Below are 27,104 nucleotides of genomic sequence, written 5' to 3'. Positions count from 1 at the left end.
CCGGGCCTGCGTGGGTTTCCTCTGAGCACTCTGGTTTTCTCACACATTCCAAAAACATGCATGGTAGGCTGATTGGACACTATAAATTGCCCCTAGGTATGGGTGTGAGTGTACATGGTTGTCCGTCTCCTTGTGCCTTGTAATTGGCTGGCCACCGACACAGGGTGTCCCCTGCCTCTGGCCCAAAGTTAGCTGGGATAGGGTCCAGCACCTCCACGCCACCATAATGAGGATAAAGCGTTTCAGAAAATGAGATGAGTTAAGTATTTATGTATGTGTATATATGTACAGTAATCCCTCGAATAGTGCGGTTAATGTAGAACAGACGTGGCCGCGATAAACGAAAAACCACTAAGTAGGATCACCGCCATTATTACTACCGCAATACATGCTTTACATGCTTTGGCGCCTATACAGAAATACAAGTACACAAGTATAATGATCAAAGAGTGTCTCATCTCAGCTCATGTCATATCATCTTCTTCCGCTTTATCCTAAGTCGGGTCGTGGGGGCAGCAGCTTCATCAGTGAAGCTCAGACTTCCCTCTTCCCAGCCACTTCATCCAGCTCTTCCGGATGGACGCCAAGGTGTTCCCATCTTAGCCGGGATAGTCTCCCCAGCATGTCCGAGGTCGGCCCCGTGGCCTCCCGGTGGGATGTGCCCGGAACACCTCCTGAGGGAGGCGTTCAGGGGGCATCCTGATCAGATGCCCGAGCCAACTCATCTGGCTCCTCTCGATCCGGAGCAGCAGCGGCTCTACTCCGAGCCCCTCCCAGCTGACCGAACGTCTCCCCTTATCTCTAGAGGAGAGTCCAGACATCCTGCGGAGGAAACTCATTTCAGCCGCTTGTATCTGGGAGCTCGTTCTTTTGGTCACGACCCACAGCTTTTGACCATAGATGAGGGTGGGAACGTAGATTGACTGGTAAATAAAGATTCTCACCTTTTGGCTCAGCTCCTTCTTCACCACGACGGACCAGTGTAGAGTCCGCATCACTGCAGACGCCGCACCGATTCACCTGTCGATCTCCCGCTCCATTCTTCCCTCACTCGTGAACAAGACCCCAATATACTTAAACTCCTCTACCTGGGGGAGGACCTGATCCTCTACCCGGAGAGAGCATGCCACCTTTTTCCGACTGACAACCATGGTCTCAGATTTGGAGCTGATGATTCTCATCCCGACCGCTTCACAATCGGTTGCGAATCGTTCCAGTGAGGGTTGGAGATCACGGCCTGATGAAGCCAACAGAACCACATCATCTGCAAAAAGCAAGGATGCAATACTGAGGCCACCAATCCGGACCCATTCAACGCCACGGCTGCGCCTAGATATTCTTTCCATAAATGTTATGAACAGAATCGGTGACATAGGGCAGCCCTGGCGGAGTCCAACTCCCACTGGAAACGGGTCCTCCAAGGACTCCAAAAAGGGTGGGTACTCTGAACTGCTGTTTGGTGCATACGCACAATCAACAGTTAGGTCCTGTCCGCCCACCCGAAGACGGAGGGATGCTACGCTCTCGTCCACCGGGTTAACCCAAACATACAGGGACCGATCCGGGGGCATTAAGTATGCCCACACCTGCTCGGCGCCTCTCACCGTGAGCCACTCCAGAGTGGAAGTGTCCAATCCCCCTCGAGAGGAGTGGTACCAGAATCCAAGCTGTGCGCTGTGCGTAGAGGTGAGCCCTACTACATCAAGCTGGAATTTCTCGACCTCACACACTAGCACAGGCTCTTTCCCAACCAGACAGGTGACATTCTACATCCCAAGAGCCAGTTTCTGGAGCTGGGGATCGGACCGCCAAGAATCCTTCCTTTGGCTGCCGCCTAGCTTTCGACGCACCCGACCGCTCTCATGGGTTCCCATCCTAGCTCCAGAGCGGGGCCCCGGTGACCCGTGTCCAGGCGAGGGAAATCATAGTCCATAGATCTTTCTCGTCATAAGAGGTCTTCTGAGCCATTCTTCGTCAAAAAGTGTATATTAATTACATATTACAACTATAAACATATCAGAAGACTGTAATGTATTAATATCTAAATATAATCTACTTTAAATGCTTGTCCTCACAGTCAAAATAATCATCCACTTGAAATAATAAAAAAAAATTCTGGTTAATGTTTGTAATCAAAACAAAAAAAAGCAGGTTGATGATTGTAAAAGAGAACAATCTCTAACCCAACACTCCTTATTGAGAGCTTTTGGCATCTGATATACCAATAAGCATTCCCAAATGCATGCACAAATTAAGAGAAAAGACAATCTTCTGGATTTTTCTTGCAAGGAGAAATCGAACCATTCAGGGCTAGTCTCCGGTTTGTTCTGGCGTCACACGTTTCTTTTCCTTATTTATTAACTTCAAGGACCCTAGTTACAATGGACGTCTCAACTCTCAAGGCAGGGGTGGGAAACAGAAGTGAGACGTCAATAGTCAAAACAAATGAAGGTCATGTGCAGCCGAAGGATCTTCTCCACATTCCAGCAGTCCTAGTGGATTCAGCTTCCCTTTTGTTTAGTCTAATTAATGAGCAAATGATTTACTTCGTTGCAAGCAGGCATTTTAGATGTAGTAAGCGAAGCACTTTTTTCATTGCAAGCAAATATATTATAATGTAAGACTAATAACCCTAACATCATCCAAGATTTCCTCTTGCTCATCCAGTACACAGGCACCAATGATTTTTTTCTTGTTTTTCAAAGCGTGAGGACAATTTACATTTGTAAATTAAGTCTGGCTTTACCATGAAGCCAGCGGCATTTCCACACATGATGAGTGTTAGGTGATCCTTGTGAACTTTGCAACCAGGCACTTCAATCAAATAAAATAATTAGTCTTTATTGTCATCATACACAGCTGCGAATAACGAAATTGGTGGTGCTACTTGTTGGAATAATGATTCAAACCTTTTAAATCATTATTAGTAATATTTAATTAAAAAAGGAAATACATCTTTCAACATAGCTGCTTACAACTTCGAAGGAGATGCCTTGTGACGTCGTCTCAGTCCACAGTGCATTCTGAATTGCAGTAACTGAATCATTGTATTTAATCGCGACATTCGAAAAACATGTTTATGTAATCAGTACCATAACACCCTCGCCGGTTAGAAAAACAACAGTGTGAGGAATGCATTATAAGGTAAACAAAGTAGTATTATAATGTAAGCAAAGCCGTATTTTCAAATCTGCTGGTGGAGTCTCGTCATAACAGTCTCATTTGGTCCTGCCGGGAGAAGTGTTCGTAACGCCGTGTCCTCTTTTTTCTTTGTCCTTGAGGAGTCGAATGTGGAGGAAAAAGTCCATCTTCCCATGACTTGATTTATAGCCTTACTACTTATTTAAAAAAATACTTACAACACATATAGAATATTCCATAATAATTCGAACACTACTCCACAAAGTGCGTTTTCCCAGTAAAAAAAAGTAATATAAAAATATAAAAAGTCACAACCTGGCAAGGTAAATTCTAAAATATTGCACAATCTAAGATATTCCACATTGTTATAGCACACCCCGAATTTATTGCACAGAAGGGATTGTGTGTCGTGCTAACGCAAGTTCAGTGTCCTGATGGCTGTGGGAAAAAAACTGTCCTTAAGTCTATTTGTCCGTTCTTTGTGAGACCTGTAGCGTCTGATAGAGGACAGCAGCTGGAACAGGTTGGGACCAGGGTGGTATGGGTCCCTGACAATGTTCCCGGCTCTGCTGAGGTAGCGAGGGCTGGAAATGTCATCCAATGAGGGCAGAGCGCAGCCGATGATCTTCTGGGCGGTGTTGATCACTCTCTGCATGGCCTTTCTGTCTGTTGCCGTGCTTGTAGCATACCACACTGTAATGCAGTATGCCAGGATGCTCTCCACAGTGGCTCTATAGAAGGTTACCAGAAGCTTAGTGTCCAAGTTGTTCCTCCTGAGTAACCTCAGGAAATGGAGTCGTTACTGGGCCGTCAATGGCAGCAGTAGACGTCCGTTTCATGTTGACTGTGAGGTGCAGACGAACCTTCATTCTCTCAATTTCTAAATGAGAGAACTTGCAATACAGCAAGGTGTTGAAATACTTTATATGGTCATTTTTATCAAACAAATAAAAGTCTTAGTATACTTTTAGCCCGCGACGACGCCAGACAGACAGCTCGCCGAACAGACACATCGAGACTATTAGTATATTAATTGTAATTTCTTGTAAACTGCGTGTGTGTGTATATATGTGACATGCTAAAGTCTTTAATTTCTTATTTTATTAAACAAATAAAAGTCTTAGTATACTTTAAGCCCGCGACGACGCCAGAGAGCTCGCCGAACAGACACATCGAGAGTATTAGTATATTAATTGTAATTTATTGTAAACTGTGTGTGTAAGTATATGTGACATGCTAAAAGTGTTTAATTTATTATTTTATTAAACACATAAAAGTCTTAGTATACTTTTAGCCCGCGACGACGCCAGACAGCTCGCCGAACAGACACATCGAGACTATTAGTATATTAAATGTAATTTCTTGTAAACTAGTATAAAATGTGAGATGGGCACGGGCGAGGCAAGTTTGTCTATGCACACACGAGAACAGTACACACATGCCAATAATACGCAATTTATTGATAATTTTGATATTAGATATTTAGATATTAATGCTCTGGCATTGTTAATGCAATGACAAACTCTCTCATGATTATAATTTTGAAAGCGAGAGATTACCTGTTTGATCGCTTTCAAGAGTAAACTCTCTCTCTCATGATTATAGTTTTGAGAGCGAGCGAATCCGGCGACGAATCGTCCGTCGACAAAATGTCCGTCGACGAATCCGGCGACGAATTGTCCGTCGACGAAATGTCCGGCGACGAATCTGGCGACGAATTGTCCGTCGACGAACTGTCTGGCGACAAATCCGGCGACGAATTGTCCGTCTGCGAAATGTCCGGGTACCCAGCCTTGAGGGGAGTCAATGCTCAGTGTAATGGAGGAAGAGGGGTGGGGACCAAGTCTAACAGTTTGTGGACGGTTGGTTAAGACGTTTTTAATCCAGCAGCAGATGGAAGAGGGTAGTCCAAGGTGGGAGAGTTTGTCAACCAGAATGTCCGGTATTATAGTGTTGAAGGCTGAGTTATAGTCAATGAAAAGCATCCTCATATAGTTCCCATGCTGCTCCAGGTGGCTCAGTGCTATGTGTAGAGCTACGGCGATGGCGTCCTCAGTGGACCTGTTTGCTCTATAAGCAAACTGGTGAGGGTCAACTGAGGGAGTGATTCTATCCCTGATGTGGCGGGCGACCAACTTTTCAAAGCACTTCATGATCACAGGCGTAAGTGCAACATGCCTTTAATAATTCAGGCTGTCAATGGTTGGCTTTTTAGGGACAGGGATTGGATGATGGATTGTTGCAGGGAACAATTGAAAATCTCTGTGAAAACCCCAGTCAGCTGGTCAGCACAGGCTTTGAGCACCTTCTCAGGTGCTCCGTCAGGGCCAGCAGCCTTCCTGGTATTCACAGTCCGCAGTACCTGTCTCACTTCATGTTCATGAAGCTTCAGTGTACTGCTGCAGGGTGGTGGATGTGTTGAGACTGAATCCGATTTGTCAGTCTCAAAGCGGGCAAAGAAACGGTTCAGTTCCTCTGCTAGTGAGGCATCTGCGTTAACAGAAACATTTTTGTCATTGTTATTGGTAATGTGTCGTATTCCCTGCCCTATCTTCTTTGGGTTATTTCCTGTGAAGTGCTCCTCAATTTTCCTTGTATATGCTGCCTTGGCCTTTTTAATGCCTCTCTTCAGCTCTGCTCTGGCAGCGCTGTATTGTACCTTGTCCCCTGACCTGAAGGCGGTGTTACGGCATTTGATGAGTGCCTGTGTCTCACTGGTCATCCAGGGTTTTTGGTTAGGAAAAACCTGGATACATTTATTAACAGTGACAGTGTCCGTACAGTTTTTGATGTAGGAAAGTACAGTGTCCGTGTAGTCCTAGAGGTTGTGGTGTTCAAAAAGTTCCCAAATGGTGTGGGAAAAACAGTCCTGCAGCTGAGAAATGGCGTCCTCCGGCCATGTTTTTATTATTTTTATTCGTGGCCTTGTTAGCCTCCGCAGTGGGGTGTATGAGGGTGAGGGACAGTCAGAGATGTTCGGATCCAGCAAGGTGAGGGAGGGATGTGGCTCTATAACCATGTTTCATGTTAGAATAAACATGGTCTAGAGTTTTATCTCCTTTGGTATGACACTTCACGTACTGGATAAACTTAGGCAGAACAGTCTTTAAACATGCTTTGTTGAAGTCACCGGCGGCAATAAAGACTCCATCGGGGTGGTCAAGCTGCTGTTTGTTTACAGTCCCTAGCAGGAGGCTAAGTGCTGTGCTAACGTTAGCATCCGGTGGGATGTAAACAGCCATTACAAAGACGATCGTTAGCTCCCTAGGTAGATAGAAGGGCCTGCACTTAACTGCCAAGAGCTCTAAATCAGGGGGACAGTGGGTGTTAATGATCCTACTGTTGCAGCACCAGTCGTTGTGTATGTACACACAGAGTACAACAACCCCCCCACCCCCCCGGCTTTTTCCGGATTCTGTCTTTCGGTCCTGCCGGTTTAGCGTGCGGCTAGCTAACGATACCGTGGCATCGGAGATTTGTGGGTGTAGCCACGTTCCCGTGATGACAATAATGTTGCAGTTCCTGACAAAGCTGTTGGTAGCAAGCTGAAGTTCCAGATCGTCCATTTTGTGGGTGATGTATCTGGTGTTGGTCATGAAGATACTCGGAAGCTGTGCTCTGTGCGGTTGTTTCCTTAGCTTAGCAGCTAGGCCCGCCCGGCACCCCCCCTTTTGCTTTCTTTTTCTTCGCCGCCTCCGTCGTACTCTGAGTGGGCTGACTATCCACAGAGATCCCGGTGGTCTCGAGATGTCCTTGGGGGTAGGTTCGTTGGTAATCTGTTGTGATGATATATCGCATCTACCGAGAGTAATTAAATCCTGGCGGCTGTAGAAAATGTTTGCCCGCAGATATTCATAAATAACGATAATACTGAGAAAACTAAACACCCAACTGGAGAGCAAAGAGCCGCTGCACCCGTGCGCGCCCCCATCTTGGATCTTTTCTGCTAAGTTCATCCTTGAATAAAAATGTGCGGGAAGGCATCCGTTTCCAGAAAGGTCCATTCTCGTCCATGTTATAAACTTGCTCTGGAAGATAACCTTTCTGGCTAATTATTTTAGGAAACACTTCCTCCATGTACCTTTTTGCTGCCTCTTGGTCTGCAGATCAGGCTTCTCCATGCAGCGACCCACGTGTGAATCATTCCTCATTATGAAGTTTTCAAACCATCCTTGCTTGCTACAAAACCAAGAGCCTCACTTGCGGCACTGGTACTTGGCTAAGGCTGGCATTCATGCTCTTCGTCCGGAGCTAAGCTATCCTACAAGGTCTTGGCTTTGGTTCGGATTATGTTTGTATCCATAGAAATGTTATGTATATATATGTTGTTTTCTTCCTCTGTGGTATTGGCTTTTTCGTTGGAACAATCATTCCAGCACAAAAGAAGAGGAGGTGCCCTGACTTCCGCCATTTTTCGCCGCCGTTTTCATCTGTCTTCCATTTTTTTTAATAGCAGTAAAAATGTGCAAAGCAGGGAATTCGCAATAGGTGTGGTCGCGATAATCGAGGGAACACTTTATATACAAAAGATGAGGACTGATGGATTTGTAGATGTTTGTTTGAATGCTTTGACTTACATTGCCACGAATACACATTTGGTGAATAAAGCAATCAAAGTCAGTTTGGCTCATGTTGCCTTTTTAAAACACGCTATGTGTCATGGTAGCACTACCATATGCTACGCCCATTTAGCTGAAGTACCTTGTGTTTGTCCAAAATACAGAAATTGCACCCGCAAATGAGCGGTGCCAGGTCAGTCGGTGCGCCACATAGGCGTGAAAATACGGTACTACTCACCTAATGATCCCTTTGCCTCAGTTGCAACTCAATGGAGAGACTAATCTAGCCACTTGGCTGCCCTTTGTAAATTCGAGTAATTCCATTGCCTTACCACTGCTAATTCTAGTATTAATTGGTTGAGAACCGGGTGTTGTAGAAGCTGCATGTACAGTTACAGAAAGAGTAGTACATTTTAATTATTTAAATTAGAGAGCCTAAAATCTTAAACAGTTCTTAATGAATGTTCCCTCTATTTTTTTATTTGTCTGGGCATACAGAAAACCTCCCTGAGTACACTGAGGACCACTGTGAGCAACATCAGAAGTGCTCGCTATGGTCACACACCAGCATCACACCTGCAATAAGCATGCGCATGTCTACTACCCATAAATGATCTACTCATAATACATTTTAATGATTAATATCAATGAATAAAACATCTTACTAAATGTCACTATAATATGCACAAATCTGACTTAAATTGTACCTTATTTTTCTCGTCTGTCCTCCTCACTTCTCTTTCAAATGACTTTTCTGGTGAATGTGTCACTTGAAGTAGTCTAGATTCCATTTAGTCAATATTTTTCCATCAGAAAACTCACTTACAACTTTAATTTAGCTGCATGTTTTGCAAAGGACACCTTTCTCACCCAATTTCATTTCTTGTTCTTCTATTTTCACATGCTCCGACAGCCATTCCATCTTAAAAGAACCACAATTATTTTTTTACTTTGGCTTTTTACTTCGCCATGATAAAGGGTTGGCATCCGCTCCACTGAACCGCTAGCTATATGCTAACCTGCAAAACACAGGCAAGTACGCATAAAGTGCTGTTAATTACGTTAACATTTCCTCATGCAGCGGAAGTAAACACACATGACGTGAACCGCGTCATATCAATGGCTGTACACAGTGTTAGTCATAGTTTTATCCATAGTTACCATTTGTTGTCACTTGTCAGTGACAGGCTGCCACTCTCTGAATTGCAATGCAAAATGGATTATTAAAAGTTGCAATGTGTTTTTATTTATTTTATTTATTTTTTTACAACTCCAGTTGGATTTTTTGTGCGCTGCATGTGTTTGTTGTGCGTGGAGAACACGAGAGTAGTGTGCAATTGCGCACCCATACAGCTTAGAGGGAAGATGGCCAAATAAGCGTGTTGTTTGCTGCACCTAAAACCGTTGTTTCAAGGGATACTTTTACAAAATGAGAGTGGATGATAGGAAAAACACCAATATTTTCACACCTAGAGAACACACCGCATGAAAGTTGCGGGTGTATATTCTGTTTTTTGCCCATACATAAGGCGCTTCGGTCCAATGGTCACTAGCATGGGCGCTAGCATGACACGTATGTGATGCTAGCATATGCTATGCTAGTGTTGTTTTCTTTTTTTTTAAAGACAGCTTCAGCAAAACTAAGTTTGATTGTTCTTTATTGAGATAAAAGGGATGGTTGATAGAAATTAAAGCAGCTAAACATCCACAAATCCACCAAACTCCTCATCTTTTGTGTCTGATGTAAAGAGTTCGGCCAAGTAGGCGAGTTTGCCGTCCAACATGTTATGCTCCATCTCACTGTCTGAGTTGTCGCCGGTGTATAACGGGAATTGATGCCAGATTTAGCGAAAGCTCGAACTACAGTTCTGGCCGACACTTGAGCCCACCCAGTCATCCACAATCCATTGACATGTCGGGTAACTTGCCCGACGCCTCCTGCCAGTATTTGTATAACCGTGTAAACCATCAGACATCCATTGCTCCCAAGCCGTTCGCAACTTTATTTTGAATGTTCTGTTGACGCCATTATTCAGCGTTTCTAGTTCCTTTGTCAAGCCCCTCCCGGAATGATGGGAAGCTTGGAGTTCATATGCTGGACTTAGTGTTTCACTTCTTGACGAGTGTGGTTCACCGGAATGTCGAAAAGGAGCGGCGGTGATGTGGTTGGGCTGGATACGCTCATCGGCAGTCTTTTTGCTGCAGGAGAAGCAGAATGCTGTCATCTTTTCTTTCTGCCACCGTAGTTCCTACCCGGATGGATAGATGGTTCTTTTTAATGAAGCGAAAACGCCAAGACGGACACCCATGAAAATGTTCAATTTTCATTTAATCGGCAAGCTTTTTTACCCATAGTCGAATGGTGACTATAGAGACGTTTCTCCCCACTGCTCTTTTCTCTTGGATCCAGTGGTTGAAAATGGGCCACCTCGCTTTATCTCCTTTGAAACTCAGCGTTGTCTATTTGGCTTGTTTCAGCTGATTTTCCAGCTTCCTCCACTTGTGAATCATGAACTTGTTTATGTTGAGGTGCCTCTCTGAAGCTCAATTTCCATGATCTTCTGCCTAGCGGATAGTTGCCAGTTTGAACTATGCCTCGAGAGTGTGCCTCTTTGTAGGTGCCATTTTCGGGGGTCAGACTGATATTGTTTTGCACAACGCATACCTGCCTTATTTAGAGGTATGTGCTCTTTTCTTTAAAAAAAAAACACTCCCCCTTTCACACGTGCAAAACGTTACGCCCGTATTTTCACTTTAGCGCGTCAGCGAGGATTGCACCCAGACAATTAAACAGTCAGCGTCATACAGCGAAATCTACAGAATCTTGACTTTAGTGCACAAAAAAGGCACTAACTGATTGGTCACCCTGACCACTTTGAGGAAAATTTTAGACTTTTTAGTGCGCCTTACAGGTGTGGAAATACGGTACCTGCCTGAATGCTCATACTCTCATCATCAAATCCAACTCGGTTTGAGGCAGTTGATCTAGAATCGTGTTCCCAATGAGCTTTATCTCTCTTTCATCTCTCATCTCATTTTCGGAACCGCTTCATCCTTATTAGGGTCGCGGGGGTTATGGAGCCTAAAAAGCTGATTCCAGGCCAGAGGCGTGGGACACCCTGAATCGGTGGCCAGCCAATCGCAAGGCACAAGAAGGACAACCATGCACACTCACACTCATACCTAGGGGCAATTCAGAGTGTCCAATCAGCCTACCATGCATGTGTTTGGAATGTGGGAGGAAACCAGAGTACCCGGAAGAAACCTGTGCAGGCCGGGGAGAACATGCAAACTCCACACAGCTGGACGTGACCTGGATTTGAACCCAGGACTCCTGTGAGGCCCACGCGCTAACCACTTGCGCTACCGGGCCGCCCCATGAGCTTTATCTTTTGCTTAGAAATGTGATTACTTATTTCAATAATATTTAGCTGAGTAAAGAGAATTATCGGATTGATGTGATTACTGGGCTAGATTTGGCATGGTCTAAGAATATGGTTTTTTTTTTTATCAAGATCAATTTATTTAGAAAAGTAATTGCAAAGTTAGCAATAATGTACTTTTTAGTACAACAGGCTTTCATTTAACTTTATAAAGTTAAGTCATTAGGAAGATTTTTGTTGTAAACCCAAACAAATTCCTAAGCAATTACATGCTTCCTTTATTTTTGGAACGAAAACTTCACCCTGTCTCAAGGTTGGCGTATTGTTTTGCTAGCGATAGCCTGTTGCATCTTTTTCTGTGGGGAAACCAAGCAGGAAAATAATACAGTCGTTTACTAAGGTTTTATAAATTTCTCTGGCATATAATTTTTCACTGATTTTATTTGTCGCCACTGCTTCATACGTGTTTGGATGGATGTAAGTTCCCCTTCAACAGTGTTTGTTGATGGACGTTTTGCGAAAAATCGATCTAAAGACAATTGCCTTTGATGAATTTTAATAATGTTTCTGAAATGCACAAGACAAACGTCATCAAAGTGGGCGATCGCAGGACTCGTGAACACTTTCAAGATGTTTGTCCACGAAGTCGGAAAGTTCATAACATCTCTCCCGTTTTTTTTCCTGATATGTGCTGTTGGAATGGGGGCTGGTACTCGGACGTTTCATCGAAAGACGTTTGGTCCCCGGACGGGGCGTCGAATGGGCGCTTCAGAGAACGGACGGGCCGTCGACCGGATTTTTGGTCGCCGGGTTCGCTCGCTGTCAAATTATGAGAGAGAGAGAGCAACCAGGTAATCTCTCACTCTCAAAATTATAATCATGAGAGAGAGAGTGAGTTTGTAATTGCATTGACAATGTCAGAGCATTAATATCAAAATATCTATTGGCATGTGTGTACATTGCTATTCATCGCCGGATTCGCTCGTATTGGCGCGTGTGTACATGTTTTTCAAACTACGGCCCTTTAGGCTTTTTAATCCGGCCCGCCGGCGTTGTCCAAATTATAGTAAAAATCAATGACCTTATTCATTTCCCTTTGCCCTGCAATACCGCTCATCACTCTCAATTTAAAGACTGCTTTCTTTCGTTGAAATGTTGAAAGTAAATTTGAAAATAAATTTTCACCTCCAATTGTGTCTTTTTTCTTATATTTCAATCCCCAGGTTTGATAAATTACATTGCGTGTCCAAATGCTGTCCAATTTTAGTATCCATTCTGGCCCGCAAGTCAAAAAGTCTGCCCACCCCTGGTATAGACAAACTTGCCTCTTTTATACTATTATTGTCCCAAATTAAACACATTATCAATAAGCTGCAATTGACGGCGATGGACGTCCGGCTGCCATTGACGGCGATGGACATCCGGCTGCCATTGACGGCGATGGACGCCCGGCTGCCATTGACGGCGATGGACATCCGGCTGCCATCCACATTCTGGCCCGCAAGTCAAAATGAATGGATGGCAGCCGGATGTCCATCGCCGTCAATGGCAGCCGGACGTCCATCGCCGTCAATTGCAGCTTATTGATAATGTGTTTAATTTGGGACAATAATAGTATAAAAGAGGCAAGTTTGTCTATACAAGGGGTGGGCAAACTTTTTGACTTACAGGCCAGAATGGATACTAAAATTGGACAGCATTTGGACACTCAATGTAATTGATCAAACCTGGGGATTGAAATATAAGAAAAAAGACACAATTGAAGGTGAAAATGTATTTTCAAATTTACTTTCAACATTGAAAACATATTATTATTCAACGAAAGAAAGCAGTCTTTAAATTGAGAGTGATGAGCGGTATTGCAGGGCAAAGGGAAATTAATGAGGTCATTGATTTTTACTATAATTTGGACAACGTCGGCGGGCCGGATTAAAAAGCCTAACGGGCCGTATATGGCCCGCGGGCCGTAGTTTGAAAAACATGTACACACACGCCAATACGAGCGAATCCGGGGGCGGGGCGAGCGAGCGAATCCGGCGATGAATAGCAATGTACACACACGCCAATAGATATTTTGATATTAATGCTCTTACATTGTCAATGCAATTACAAACACTCTCTCTCTCATGATTATAGTTTTGAGACCGAGAGATTACCTGTCTGATCGCTTTCAACAGAAGACTCTCTGCCGGGAGCGAGCGTGCGAATCCGGCGATGAATTGCATGTACACACACGCCAATAGATATTTTGATATTAATGCTCTTACATTGTCAATGCAATTACAAACTCACTCTCTCTCATGATTATAATTTTGAGAGCGAGAGATTACCTGGTTGCCTCTCTCTCATAATTTGACAGCGAGCGAACCCGGCGACCAAACATCCGGTTGACGGCCCATCCGTTCTCTGAAACGTCCATTCGACGCCCCGTCCGGGGACCAAACGTCTTTCGCCGAAACGTCCGGTCATGATGGGGGCTGCTTCCTCCTCAGCCGCCTTTTCGTTGAATTCCTCATGTATTGCAGAGCGTTGCATTAACTCGTGCTCCGTTGAGAGCTCATTTTGGTGGGCCTCGGCTAACTCGTCAATGTCCTACTTACTGACCACCAGCCCCATTGCGTGCCCCTCGTGACACAATTTTTCTCACCGCAGGCTGCAGTTCAGGTTGAGGCTCGACTGTGAGTCCGTATAAGGCACTCGGCGGCCACAGTTTCCTCCAAGTATAAATTCAAACACACAACAGCGACCGGCGTTAAAGAAACATAGAGTGTTTTTGTGAGACAGCCAATGAGAGCCCAGTAGAGTGTAGTGAAATTGTCAAGCAAGAAGCAGTGCAACCACGGAAATTTCAAAATAGAATAATGGATACAAGAAATGTATTGACGCTTTCGTAACTTGGATCTTGTTTTCGCATCTTGGGGCACTCATTTGTATCTCAAAAGGTTTCGTAACCTGAAAATTGTACTTCGGAAGTGCATGGGGGTGAAAACATGCCATGATAAGAGTGTGTGCGTGCTTGTGCGTGTGTGTGTGTTTCTAATGCAATATTATCTACGAATTTAACACATGAATCATTGGACAAATAGGAAGAAATTTTGACATTATGTTGTTGAAACCTATAGACATGAAAATGAAACCACTTTTTTTTAACAAAACATTATGGCTAAAAGATTAGAACAGTAGTTCTTAACCTTGTTGGAGCTACCGAACCCCACCAGTTTCATATACGCATTCACCGAACCCTACTTTAGTTTAAAATAAAATGTTATTTTTCAAATCAAGTCAAAAGCCTTTATTGTCATTATACACAGCTGCGTATAACGAAATTGGTGGTGCTACTCCACAAAGTGCGTTTTCCCAGTCGTAAATAACAATAAGACTGGAAACAAAGCACCAAACTGGAGAGCAAAGAGCCGCTGCACCCGTGCGCCTCGCCATCTTGGATCGATCGATATCAAGTTATATAAATTCCTTGCAGCACTGATTGGCTAAGCAATGTCACGTGATCATCTGCAGCCAGTGATGGTAAAGCGGGGCATGTTATTATGAATAGACACGATGAGTCGATGTGTCTTGACCTCCGCGGCAGAGGGTCCACCGAATCCCGGTTAAGAACCACTGGAAGACAAATACGTTTTGTCATTACGACATGTAAAAAATGTTGATTGTTTTCTATTTGAAAATGATATTTGTTAATTGCTTAATCAATCAGTATATCAATGAATCTACCATTTTTTTCTGACAAGCTGTACATTTGAATGCCTAGGTCAAGTATATGGTGAAAAGCATTCAAAATCACCAGCTCTTTCCACCTGGGGTGATGCAGTTCTTCTTAAAACGGAAGTTCAGCTTACTGCCTCTGAAGGTAGATCAAAGAATTTTGTCATTACCCTTAACACTACATATTTCATTTAAATGTAACTGGTAAAAAGCCTTTTTTGTGTTTAATTGGTCTGCATAAACTCAAAGTTCATCACCATTCCCCCTGTGTATCGATTAAAACAACAGTGCTCACAAAAATGAAACACTTTTTTATTGCACCTGGCATGAATTAAACCTTTCCTCTAATTTTCTGATTGGTCAAGCAGCTGAGAGCATTGATAATCACTTTCAGCTGTATTGGTGTTCATGGAATTAACAGCAGGTGCACTAGAGAGGCAACAATTTGAAAACCCTAAAAACTCCTTTGTGCTAGGCGGAACAGGCTGAGCCCTGCTCTTGCCCTACAGAATGACCTCCAGAGGGCCAATAGTGGGACTGTTTCTATCCAAACAATCAGAAACAGACTTCCTGAAGGTGGCCTCAGGGCCAGTCTGATTTTAGGGTGTGTACACAATTGAGCCCTCTAGAGGCTGAAAACCTTTATTTCCCTTATGAAACGTGGCATCCTTTAGTTCTGAAGACATTGCCCTGTCGTTACTTTTCTAGTTATCCAACTTCATATTGAGATCTAAAGTATCTAATGTGTTTCTTAGTGTTCCTTTAATTTTTGTGCTTAGTGCATTTCCACATGACATTCTTCACTACAACTATGTTATCATGAACATTATGTAAAAAATGTAATGTCTACTTTCATGTAAACAGAAAAGATTACCGTATTTACTCGCATATAAGCCACCCGCACATATAAATCGCACCCTAAAAATTGCCTTAAAATTGTTGATTCTATAATTTCTCGCATATAAGCCGCCCCCTGATTCCCAATTTTCACCTCCATATTCATGGTTTTAATAGGGAGTACAAATTTGTTACTTTGAAGGGAAAATCTTAAGAAAAATCATCACGTGGTATTTCTGAAATACTGCATGAATAAAAAGCACATTATTATTATCATTATCATAAGGAAATTAATATGCTTGTCTTTGTAAATGCAATATATCAAATTATTCAATTTGGAAAAAGAAATAAGTCTATCTTGATGAGAAGGTGATGCTTTCTAATTTCAGAAATTACAATTTTCTTACCAGAAGTTTAAGATCTTGTGGCAGCCATATTGCTTCTAATGTCAAAATATCTAAATTTTTTCGATGGTTCATGTTACTCCAATTGTTGTCACTTTCGAAGAAGAAATAAAACGGAAAAAAATTAGAGTGTAATTGTTGGGGTTATTCTGGGATGCTATTATATGTGTGCATTCTAATTATTTTTTGTATAAGAGTTTCTTCAATTCGGGACTGGGGCAAGCTCGAGGTCACTCTCCAGGACGGCTGGCTCCAGCTAGAGACTTAACATTTCACCGAGTCCTCGCTCCAAGTCCTGATTACTGGAAGATACGCTCAACCCTTTCCCGAGATACAAGTTCGCAATGAAGATCTGTGAAGGACGCTTAAATTGTTGTTGATTCAGCGGATGGCTATCAATCAACCTCCGGGATTACTCACATATGTTTTTTTGAATTATGACACTCGGTTCGCTTGATATGGAATTGTTTTGCCGAATGGAGGCTTGTTTGTTTAATTTCCAACGGAGTTGTTTTTGAGTTTCCGACCTTAATTGTTATTAATGAATACCTGATATGCGATTATTGTTGCAGTTGTTTTTTTGCTTACGCAATTGAATCGAATCGATAACCTTGTAATTGTTTTGGTTTGAGGCCTTAAATGGGCAGGAGAAAATGCCGCTCAGGAGAATCATCTGTGACGAGGACAAAGTCAGGGTGGATTCTCCTTGCAAGATAAACACCAGAGATGTATAATTAATAGATGTCTTCCTTGTATTGTTTAATAATTATGCTTTAATATAATTATAAGGACGAAGTCAGGGTGGATTCTCCTTGCAAGATAAACACCAGAGATGTACAATTAATAGATGTCTTCCTTGTATTGTTTAATAATTATACTTTAATATAATTATAAAACAATACACGGAAGACATCTATTAATTGTACATTGCTGCATCCTCACCCTCTTGCTACCGTGACAACGAAATTTCCCGAATACGGGATGAATAAAGTTATCCAACCCAATCCAATTGTTTAATAATTATACTTTAATATAATTATAAAGACGAAGTCAGGGTGGATTCTCCTTGCAAGATAAACACCAGAGATGTACAATTAATAGATGTCTTCCGTGTATTGTTTTATAATTATATTAAAGTATAATTATTAAACCAGAGATGTACAATTAATAGATGTCTTCCTTGTATTGTTTAATAATTATACTTTAATATAATTATAAAACAATACACGGAAGACATCTATTAATTGTACATCTCTGGTTTAATAATTATACTTTAATATAATTATAAAACAATACACGGAAGACCTCTATTAATTGTACATCTCTGGTGTTTATCTTGCAAGGAGAATCCACCCTGACTTCGTCCTTATAATTATATTAAAGTATAATTATTAAACAATTTGATTGGGTTGGATAACTTTATTCATCCCGTATTCGGGAAATTTCGTTGTCACTGTAGCAAGAGGGTGAGGATGCAGGAATAGGAAAGGCATTTTAGACATAAATAGATAGGTAATAAGTAAGTTAATAAATAAATACATGAATAGATATATAAATAAATAAGCGTGTTGCTTAGCACATATATACACATACACATACATGTACATGCATGCCTACGGTAGGTCTTAACACTCAGCCATTTTTTTGTTAAAGAGCCTGACAGCTGATGGGAGGAAGGATCTGCGGAAGCGCTCCTTCCTGCAATGAGGGTGCCGCAGTCTATTGCTAAAGGAGCTTCGGAGGGACTCCACAGACTCATGCAGGGGGTGGGAGGTGCTGTCCATGATGGACATCATCCTGGTCAGCATTCTCCGCTCTCCCACTTCCTCCACAGAGTCCAGAGGACAGCCCAGAACAGAGCTGGCCCTCCTGACCAGCTTATTCAGCCTGTTCCTGTCCCTCTCCGTGCTCCCGCATCCCCAACAGAGCACTCCATAAAACACTGTAGATGCCACCACAGTGTCGTAGAAAGTCCACAGCAGTGTCCTGCACACTCAAAAGTACAAGGAAGACATCTCTTAATTATACATCTCTGGTGTTTATCTTGCAGGGAGAATCCACCCTGACTTCGTCCTCGTCACAGATGATTCTCCTGAGCGGCATTTTCTCCTGCCCATTTAAGGCCTCAAACCAAAACAATTACAAGGTTATCGAACATTATCGATGTTACATCGGTTATCGATGTACAATTAATATATGTCTTCCTTGTATTGTTTAATAATTATACTTTAATATAATTATAAAACAATACACGGAAGACATCTATTAATTGTACATCTCTGGTGTTTATCTTGCAAGGAGAATCCACCCTGAATTCGTCCTCGTCACAGATGATTCTCCTGAGCGGCATTATCTCCTGCCCATTTAAGGCCTCAAACCAAAACAATTACAAGGTTATCGATTCGATCCAATTGCGTAAGCAAAATAAAAACTGCAACAATAATCGCATATCAGGTATTCATTAATAACAAGGTCGAAAACTCAAAAACAACTCCATTGGAAATTAAACAAACAAGCCTCCATTCGTCAAAACAATTCCATATCAAGCGAACCGAGCATCATAACTTAAAAAAACATATGCAAGTAATCCTGGAGGTTGATTGATAGCCATCCGCTGAATCAACAACAATTTAAGCGTCCTTCACAGATCTTCATTGCGAACTTGTATCTGGGGAAAGGGTCGAGGCGTATCTTCCAGTAATCAGTCCTCGGAGCGAGGACTCGGTGAAATGTTAAGTCTCTAACTGGAGCCAGCTGTCCTGGAGAGTGACCTCGAGCTTGCCCCAGTCCCAAATTGAAGAAACTCTTATACAAAAATAATTAAAATGCACACATAATAGCATCCCACAATAACCCCAACAGAAATTTTGTTTTATTTCAAAAGCAAGGCTAAACGCGTCTGGCCAGTCAGACGTCTTACGTCATGACGTCACGGCGCCATTGCATCATGACATCACGGCCTCATTGCATCATGGCGTCATCGTGTCATGACGTCGTCAACTTGCAGTTTCGTACATGTCATATAAGCCGTACCCTCGATTTAGTCATCATTTTTTTGTCCGACGAAATTGGCTTAAATGCGAGTAAATACGGTAATTTGACAGACATGCCGGGCAGGACAAATTTACCTAGACGATTTAATGAATGGTCCGTCTGGCATGTTGAGTTAGAGATTTATACAAATGATGAATGCTGAAATTAATCCACAAAGTTATCAAGTTTTATTCAAACATTGATTTGCTGCATGTGTTTGTTCTTTCAGAGGCGGAGTGCCACTGGGTAGATACAGAATGGAACCGGCGCAGGAGACTCTTTTGCAGCAAAGTAGAAGGATATGGCAGTATCTGCAGCTGCAAAGACCCAGCACCTATTGAATTCAGCCCAGAACCTGTAAGACACCATCCGAAATTCAATTTTTTTTAACCAGAGGCTGTGTACAAATTTAAATCACACATACACACACACACACACACACACACACGTGTATTGCCTCATATCCGATTACACAACACATATCACGATTCACAGAGCACACACGCAAATCGATGCTGATAAATTCCGATACTAGACTTTAAGACCTTTATTGCGATACAGTCGTACTTCTACTTACGAATTTGATTGGTTCCAAGACTTTTTTCGCAACTTGAAATTGTAAGTAGAGGTATACTTTATATGTAAATTCTCTGATTTGTTCCACGGTCCTCAAACAACTACCAACTAAACCCATTAAAATTCGTCAAAGTGCCCAAATTTTGCATGAAAGACGTGAAGAAACACACAAAATGAGAGAATTCCAGGAGGCTGCACCAAATTTGTACAGGCCCTGAGGTCTACTGGAACGCCCCATTCAAGGCCAAAGTCCGACAGTTCTATGAGAACTGGATGGTGTATAGCGAGAAGAGCTACACACACCAAATTTGGCAACATGCGAGCACCAACAATGGAAGTTTATTTGAAATGAATTGTCGATGCTTGGGATCATCTGCTGAAGGATCTAATCATCAAGTCGTTCAAGGGATGCGGACTGACCAACACTCTCGACGGCTCGAAGGATTGCCAGATCCATTGTTTCAGGTCAGACGGCCCAATTCAGACTGGTTTGCAACTTCTCCAGCAAGCTCGAGCCAATGTTGGCGCCTCAGACACTCGACGCTGATGCGGAAGGTGATGTGAATGACGAGGACTGCTACAACAGCGATGTGTCACTTGATTTTCACCAGTGAATTTGTAATTACTTACCAATAATCACCTTGTATTACTCATAGGACTCCTTTTTCAGCCTGACGGCATCCCTCATCGCCGGTGGCCACCAGTACGTTCTGGGATGCCGCTGCCACCTTGCGGCCGCAGCTCCGGTCTGCCGCCCCCGCAATAGAAGCGCGGAACATGGTCCACTCGGACTCAATGTCCCCCGCCTCTTCCCGGACATGGGAGAAACTCTGTCTGAGGTGGGAATTGAAACTCCTTCTGACAGGTGACTCCGGCAGGCATTTTCAGCAGACCCTCACAAAACGTTTGGGTCTCCCGGCCCGCACGGGCATCCGTCCCCACCATCGGAGCCAACTCACCACCAGGTGTTGATCGGTTGACAGCTCCGCCCCTCTCTTTACCCGAGTGTACAAGACATGCGGCCGCTGGTCCCATGATACGACCACAAAGTCGATCAATGAACTGCGGCCTAGAGTGTCCTGGTGCAAAGTGCACATATGGAAACCCTTATGTTTGAACATAGTGTTCATTATTGTCAATCCACGAAAGCTGGTCAAAAGCTGACCATGCGCCTTATAATCCGGTCGGTGCGCATTATATATGGATCAATATTGATCTGCAACAGGTCTCGCAACTACGGTAAGCAGCCGCCGACTCAATTTTCCCCCGTATAAGAAGTAGTGCGCAGTGCATGCTGGGATATATAGTTCTTTTATCAATCCACCCGGTATGACCGCGAGCGCACTCATTCAGTCCTCGCCGTCATTCCGGGTGGATTGACAAAAGAACCGCAACCGCTAGATTGGCATGAACAGAGCATTCAAAGCTAGACCGCGAACTATATATTATTTATGGATCAATATTGAGCCGCAACAGGTCTCACAACTACGCCAAGTCCATTTCTCCGGTAGAAGACAGCGCTGTCACACCACAATCTGCCAGTGTATCGTTAATGCCTGGACTGATATATCAGTTTCGACTGTGGTTCGAGCTTTCAGGAAGGCAGGAATTGTCACTTAGCTGCCAGACAACCAAAGCGACATGAACTCGATTATTGACGATTTTGATGAGACGGAGCCTGGCGTGTTTGTTGCCACATTCGCCCAGCTTTTCAATTCGTTCACTGAAGACAAATAATTTGTGGGTCTTCATAATAATAATAATAATAATAATAATAATAATAATCGGACATAGGCTTTGTCATCGTCATTGACTCGACAAAAGTCTAATTGTCATCATACCCAGCTGTGTATGACGAAATTGGTAGTGTTTCTCCATAAGGTGCGCTTTCCCGGCAAAAGGTCCAAATAAGTGATAATTTCAGACTCGTTGGCATTCTGACGTGATGGATACATCGCATCATCCCTGAGCGGATCACTTACCTCTCACTGTCTCCTCACTTACCTTCAGTTGATGAATGAACTGATAAAGTGAGCTTTATACATGTTTCTTTTGTGCTTACAGTTGAACAAGGTTGGTCATATTGTGAATATGGACGTCAACAGCTGAATGTTATAGTGCCTCATTGTGTACGTGAGAGGACGCACGGTTCACCCGCGTGCACAACATTGAGTTATTATTTGAGTTATTAATGTTATTGTTATTGCTTTGCACTATTACGAGTGTTACTATATAGTGATTGCACTAACGTTTAATGTACCGAAACACCATCAGAATGTTTTTTACGTGTTTATTGAATGGAGGAAAAGTTCCCCTCCAATATGTGATATATATGTTGCACTTGCATGTTATACCTTGCTGTTGTTAAAAGATAAACTGTGTCATGAAAATAATAAAACCCTTGTTTATTCATTTTGGGAGTGAATGGAGTTGTCAGAAAGCTGATTTGTAATCTATTAATAAAGTTTGACTGACCTATCTGGCTGTTTTGTTGACATTACCTTTAGCGCAGCACCTTCTAGTGGAGGCATAACGTAACCCCAGCCTCTACAGTAGACCCATGTAATGCGGTGCGGCGCGCCTTATAGAAACACAAAAAAAACATGAAAAGTGCACAAGAAAGGGAGAGCTTCAAGCCGCTGCATGCTCATGCGCTACCATCTTGGGGAAAAAAACTCACTGGCGCTGTTTACAAGCTCAAATCTTGTGTCAAATTGTACTACACTTCAATATGTGGATCAGCTCTCACTGTCATGTGATCAACCAATAGGACCTTGGCGATCGAATGCTAGATGGCAATCTGTACTGAATACCCATGAATCAGAGCATCCTAGCATTAATGTTTTTTTAAACATCCCATAAATTCTTACTATATATCCAAATCAAACTAACAAACAATAATTTTTCTTCTTTTTTCTCATTTATCTTTTTACTTCTAGCTGCCCTATAATACTGTCTTCAATGTCCCTGTCACTGTCATTGCAGGAAACAGACCTAATTATCTCTATCGGTAAGAGCTTGTGTTTTAAAATAGAAGGAACTTGATCAACATTATCCAGAATTATTAGTTATTGTTCTAAAAGTACAAACATTGATTGTCAAAGGCAAGATGACTCTTTCTAATGCAACCACCATTTCCTTGCAGGATGCTCAGGTCACTTCTTTCAGCTCACGGTGTTAACCCTAAGATGGTCACAGTCTTCATTGATGGATATTATGAGGTACTATAGCAGAATTTTGTTTGAACCTTTTTGTCTTACCTTTATTAAAAAAAAACTCTCCCAACATTTTATGGAATTGCATACATTATTTGGTAATATTTGGTTCTCTCTCATTTACTGCGTACGCTACACACATTGGTGATTCAATCATATATGTATACAGTACCGTGAAAATGTATTTGCCCCCTTCCTGATTTCTGTGTTTTTGGCATATTTATCAAATACAAATGTTGGCAGCAATGACTGAAATCAAGCATTTATGATATTTTTTATGAGTCTTTCACAACGCTTTGGGGGAATTTTGGCCTACTCTTCTGTCCCGACTTGTTTAAATTCTGCAAATTAGAGGGTTTTCTAGCATGAACAGCCCATTTCAGATCACACCACAGCATTTCAATAGGATTTAAATCCGGACATTAACTTGCCCACTCCATAACCTTAACTTTGTTTTATTTTTGAGCCATTCAGAGGTGGACCTGTTGGTGTATTTTGGATCGTTGTCAAGCTGCATGCTTCAAGAGCACTGGAGTTTGAATGCAAAAAGTGAGGGTGGGACGTTGTCCTTCTAAATTTGCTGGTAGACAGCAGAATTCATTCTTCTGTCAATTACAGCAAGTCGTCCTGGTCCTGAGGCAGCAAGCAGCCCCAGACCAATTTCATATTTTATTAGTAAGGACTCGGGTCTACCGACCCGAGTCCTCACACCCCGAATCGGGAGGAGAAGGGGTGATTTATTATAACAGATTAAAACCTGTCTTTTGTAACGAAATCTAAGTTAAACAAGACTGTATAAACATTTACATCTTTTATATGATAATATAGATGTTTTGACGATTTCAACTGTTTTAATGCCTGCTCAGCGTTGAGGTTTCAGTCTTTTTGCTCTTATGTGGTAGCCACATTGACTACATTCAGCGAAGCCAACGCAAGTTTCTTTAGCCTATTCAACAATCAATTTGAAGCTGTTCCAAAATTCCCACTTAGCGGTACCGGTGAGTGTTGTTTATCATAAACTTCTGCGGTGATCCCGTGACATGCACCGAGCATGCTATGGCTCTACGGCTCCGCCTCCAATTGCAATGACATCAGAGCACCTTTTGTTTTATCAAAAATTCTGAATTATTTATTTTATAACAAGTATTTCTTAGTTTAATATTCACACATCGTTTTAGTATACATTTGTATAAACATTTATTTAAAAGAAAAAGACAGAGAGATTTTTTTTTTTGCCCGACCCGAACCCGATGTAATGAATGACATTTCGGGTCGGGTCGGGACTGAAAGGTCTGAATTTCGGATCGGGTAGGGTTTTGTGCTCGGGCAAAATATCTCACCTCTACCACACACACACACACACACACACAAACACACACAAGTATTAGACAGTGTTGTGATCGCAATTTTGCTCATCTAACACCCAGGTTTTAAGCTGATATGAGAAGAGGTTCAGAGATGGGAGTCCACGTATGTTACTTGGTATTGAGTTCCAGGTATGTGCGGCACAGACAGAGAAGGTGCTTTGGCTGAATGCACTCTTTATTAAGGGAACTACACAATCACCTCTAGAGCAAGCCCTTGTTGATGTGTTGGAATTTTTTTGTACAAAATATTGCAGTGGAGGAGCTTTTTAATTGGAGAAGGTGGCATCTGGATATTTAACAGTATTGTCCCAGTTCAAGCAATTGTATTTTTTAAAATTCTGACAGTGGTGATGAGTTTTTGCTTTTCTGTGCAACACTTTCAGAGCTTGCTTATAAGTGGTTACAATTGGTTTTAGTGTTGTTTTGTATGCCGATGACCAACTTATTAGGCAGTAAGTAGAGCTGCCAACTTCTCCGGAATTTCAGGAGTTTACTCCGGGCAAGTAACGCAAACTCCGGAACTCCTGACAACCTCCCTAAACTCTGGAAATCCCCAAAAATGTCATCTACATTTCTTTTGAAGCAATCATTTTTGGAAAAGTGCCAAATTTCCAATTTAAATGCCTCGAAATTCACACCATCGCTACGGCTTCCGCCATCTTACATGCGCATTTGATTGAACTGCACTATAAACAGAATGAATTTGGTAACACGAGTGTATTGTGAATCATCCGAGCATGATAATAACAGTTTGATCTAAACTTCATATCAAATTTGTGCGAATCGTATTCACTGCTGATGAATAGATGAAACTCCTGAAATTGTACAAGGGTACTCCTAAAATGGGGTCGGCGGAGGTTGGCAGCTCTGATTAAGTTGTGTGATATGATCATTCTATCAAAATATAGTTTTGCTGACTCGGGAGTTAGATTGTTTCTAATGAACCTAAAATTGGACGAATTATTTATTTTATCTGTCGTTTAAAGACAAGTTGAGTAAAGATTCCTAGGTATTTAAATTCTTGGACTACATTGATTGTTTTTCCCTGGAGAAAACCGTTATGGTTACTCTTGTTTGTCGCTCTTTTGGGGAAGTATATACAGACAGTCTTAGATATATTTAAGTGTAGTTGGGATTTTTCAAGCCAGTTATTCATGCTTGCCATTGCAGCTGTGAGTTCCTGTGCAGCATGTTTTTTGTTTTTCCCGTGGACATATAGAACGGCATCATCGGCATACATTTGGCAGGTGACAATTGAAGGACAACAGCTTGGTAGATCGTTTATGTAAAGACAGAAGAGCAGTGGACTTAACACTGACCTCTGCGGTACCCCAAGACTCTTATTCCACAAGGTTGATTTTGTATTTTGTTTCCTAATGGACTGTGATCTTACAGATAAGTATGATTCAATCCAATTTAGCGTGCTTGTTGAGAAATTAAAATTAAACAGTTTAGTCAGCAGTATCTGGTGGTTGATGGTACCAAATGCCCTTTTGAGATCAATTGAGGCTGCACCAATGACCCCGCGTATATCTAGTTTTGATTTTATATTTTCTAGAAAGAAGCAAACCTTTAAGGTGTTCCCTAAAATAGAACATCACTCCCCCGCCACAGTTTCCCTCATAGTCCCTTCAGAAGTTATTGAAACACGGTATCTGCAGTGCTGCAATCGGTGAATTTGCATTTAGCCAGGTCTCGGTTAAGCATAAAAAATCAAGGTTTAAATTTCTTAATATATTATGAATTTCGTCACACTTTACCAAGACGCTTCTGATATTTAAATGACCACCGAGGAGTCCTTTTGGTTTATTTTTTGTTTCTTGTAGCGCCTTGGCTGGGTTAAGAGTGCTGTATACATGACCATTTCTTTTTTCTTAAAGACAATGTTTCTTAGATATAAATCATTCTGGGACTTACCCACCGCTGGTTTGGCTTGAGGAGTTGAAAGTTCGGCTAATTGACGTGTAGGTCCTCATAAATCACTCAGACTCACCCATCGCTTGTTCATCTTGAAGAGTTGTAAGTCCGGCAAAGGGGCGAGTAGGCTCAGCTAACAGTCGTGTAGAAAAGGCTAACGTAGCTAATGGTGTAAATTTGGCTAATTTAGCTAACGATGTAGGCTCACTTAACTTTCCATGTTTAGTCAATCAGCCCAATTTACAACCCAGTTTTCGCTTCCTATTCCGACACCGCCGTCTTCGCCGTTCGGATCTGATAATATTCCACGGTGGTGCTGCCGATCTCGCTATCTCTTTCGGAATATCGTGCACGAAAATAGTACAAAAGTAGGGAGAGTTTGAGGCTGCATGCATTGGCGCCACCATCTTTGAAGCCAAAGTATTTGTGTTTTCTTTATTCAACACGTGGTGCTAATCAGGTGTGGGTGTGGCCTGTAAAATTGAACTCAGCTCTCCTACGGTTGTGATTAGTCACAGTTATTTTGTGATTTAACAAAGGGGGGCAAATACCTTTTCACAGAGGGCCAGACAAGTTTAATTTTTTTCTGCCTTGGTAAATAAAATCATTTAGAAACTGCATTTTCTCTTTCCTTGGGTTGTCTTTGTGTCATGCGGAAATTGATTTGATGGTCTGAAACCTGTTTGTGTGTGTGATAGATATGCAAAAAACAGAAATCAGGAAGGGCCCAAATACTTTTTCATGCACTGTACATGCATTTTATTCATTACACAAATATATGATTCATCAATCTGTTGGCTTGAATTGTCCTCAAACTCTGCTACACCCTCCGATGACAGGCTAAAAAACTGTTCAGCAATTCTTTTTACCCCTGTCGCCCTGCATATTAAAACTATAGTCATTTATAAGAAATGCCATTACAAGTCATTACTTAAACTGAGATTGTGGAAGG

The 27,104-nt window shown here is 42.2% G+C and overlaps 1 protein-coding gene across 7 annotated transcripts in view; it reads left to right on the top strand.

The window, feature by feature from the left end:
* Positions 1 to 27,104, top strand: part of pomgnt1 (protein O-linked mannose N-acetylglucosaminyltransferase 1 (beta 1,2-)) — a 120,823-nt gene that overhangs the window by 48,924 nt on the left and 44,795 nt on the right. For all 7 annotated transcript variants that reach the window (XM_077594626.1, XM_077594623.1, XM_077594624.1 and 4 more), the window contains 4 exons: positions 14,850 to 14,948; positions 19,307 to 19,434; positions 22,593 to 22,663; positions 22,799 to 22,874. In XM_077594626.1, coding sequence (XP_077450752.1) covers positions 14,850 to 14,948; positions 19,307 to 19,434; positions 22,593 to 22,663; positions 22,799 to 22,874 — 374 coding nt within the window. The remainder of the gene's footprint in view (positions 1 to 14,849; positions 14,949 to 19,306; positions 19,435 to 22,592; positions 22,664 to 22,798; positions 22,875 to 27,104) is intronic.

Source organism: Stigmatopora argus, chromosome 24 (assembly GCF_051989625.1).
Source record: "Stigmatopora argus isolate UIUO_Sarg chromosome 24, RoL_Sarg_1.0, whole genome shotgun sequence".
Classification (NCBI taxonomy): Eukaryota; Metazoa; Chordata; class Actinopteri; order Syngnathiformes; family Syngnathidae; genus Stigmatopora; species Stigmatopora argus.
This window is presented reverse-complemented; position numbering and strand designations above follow the sequence as displayed.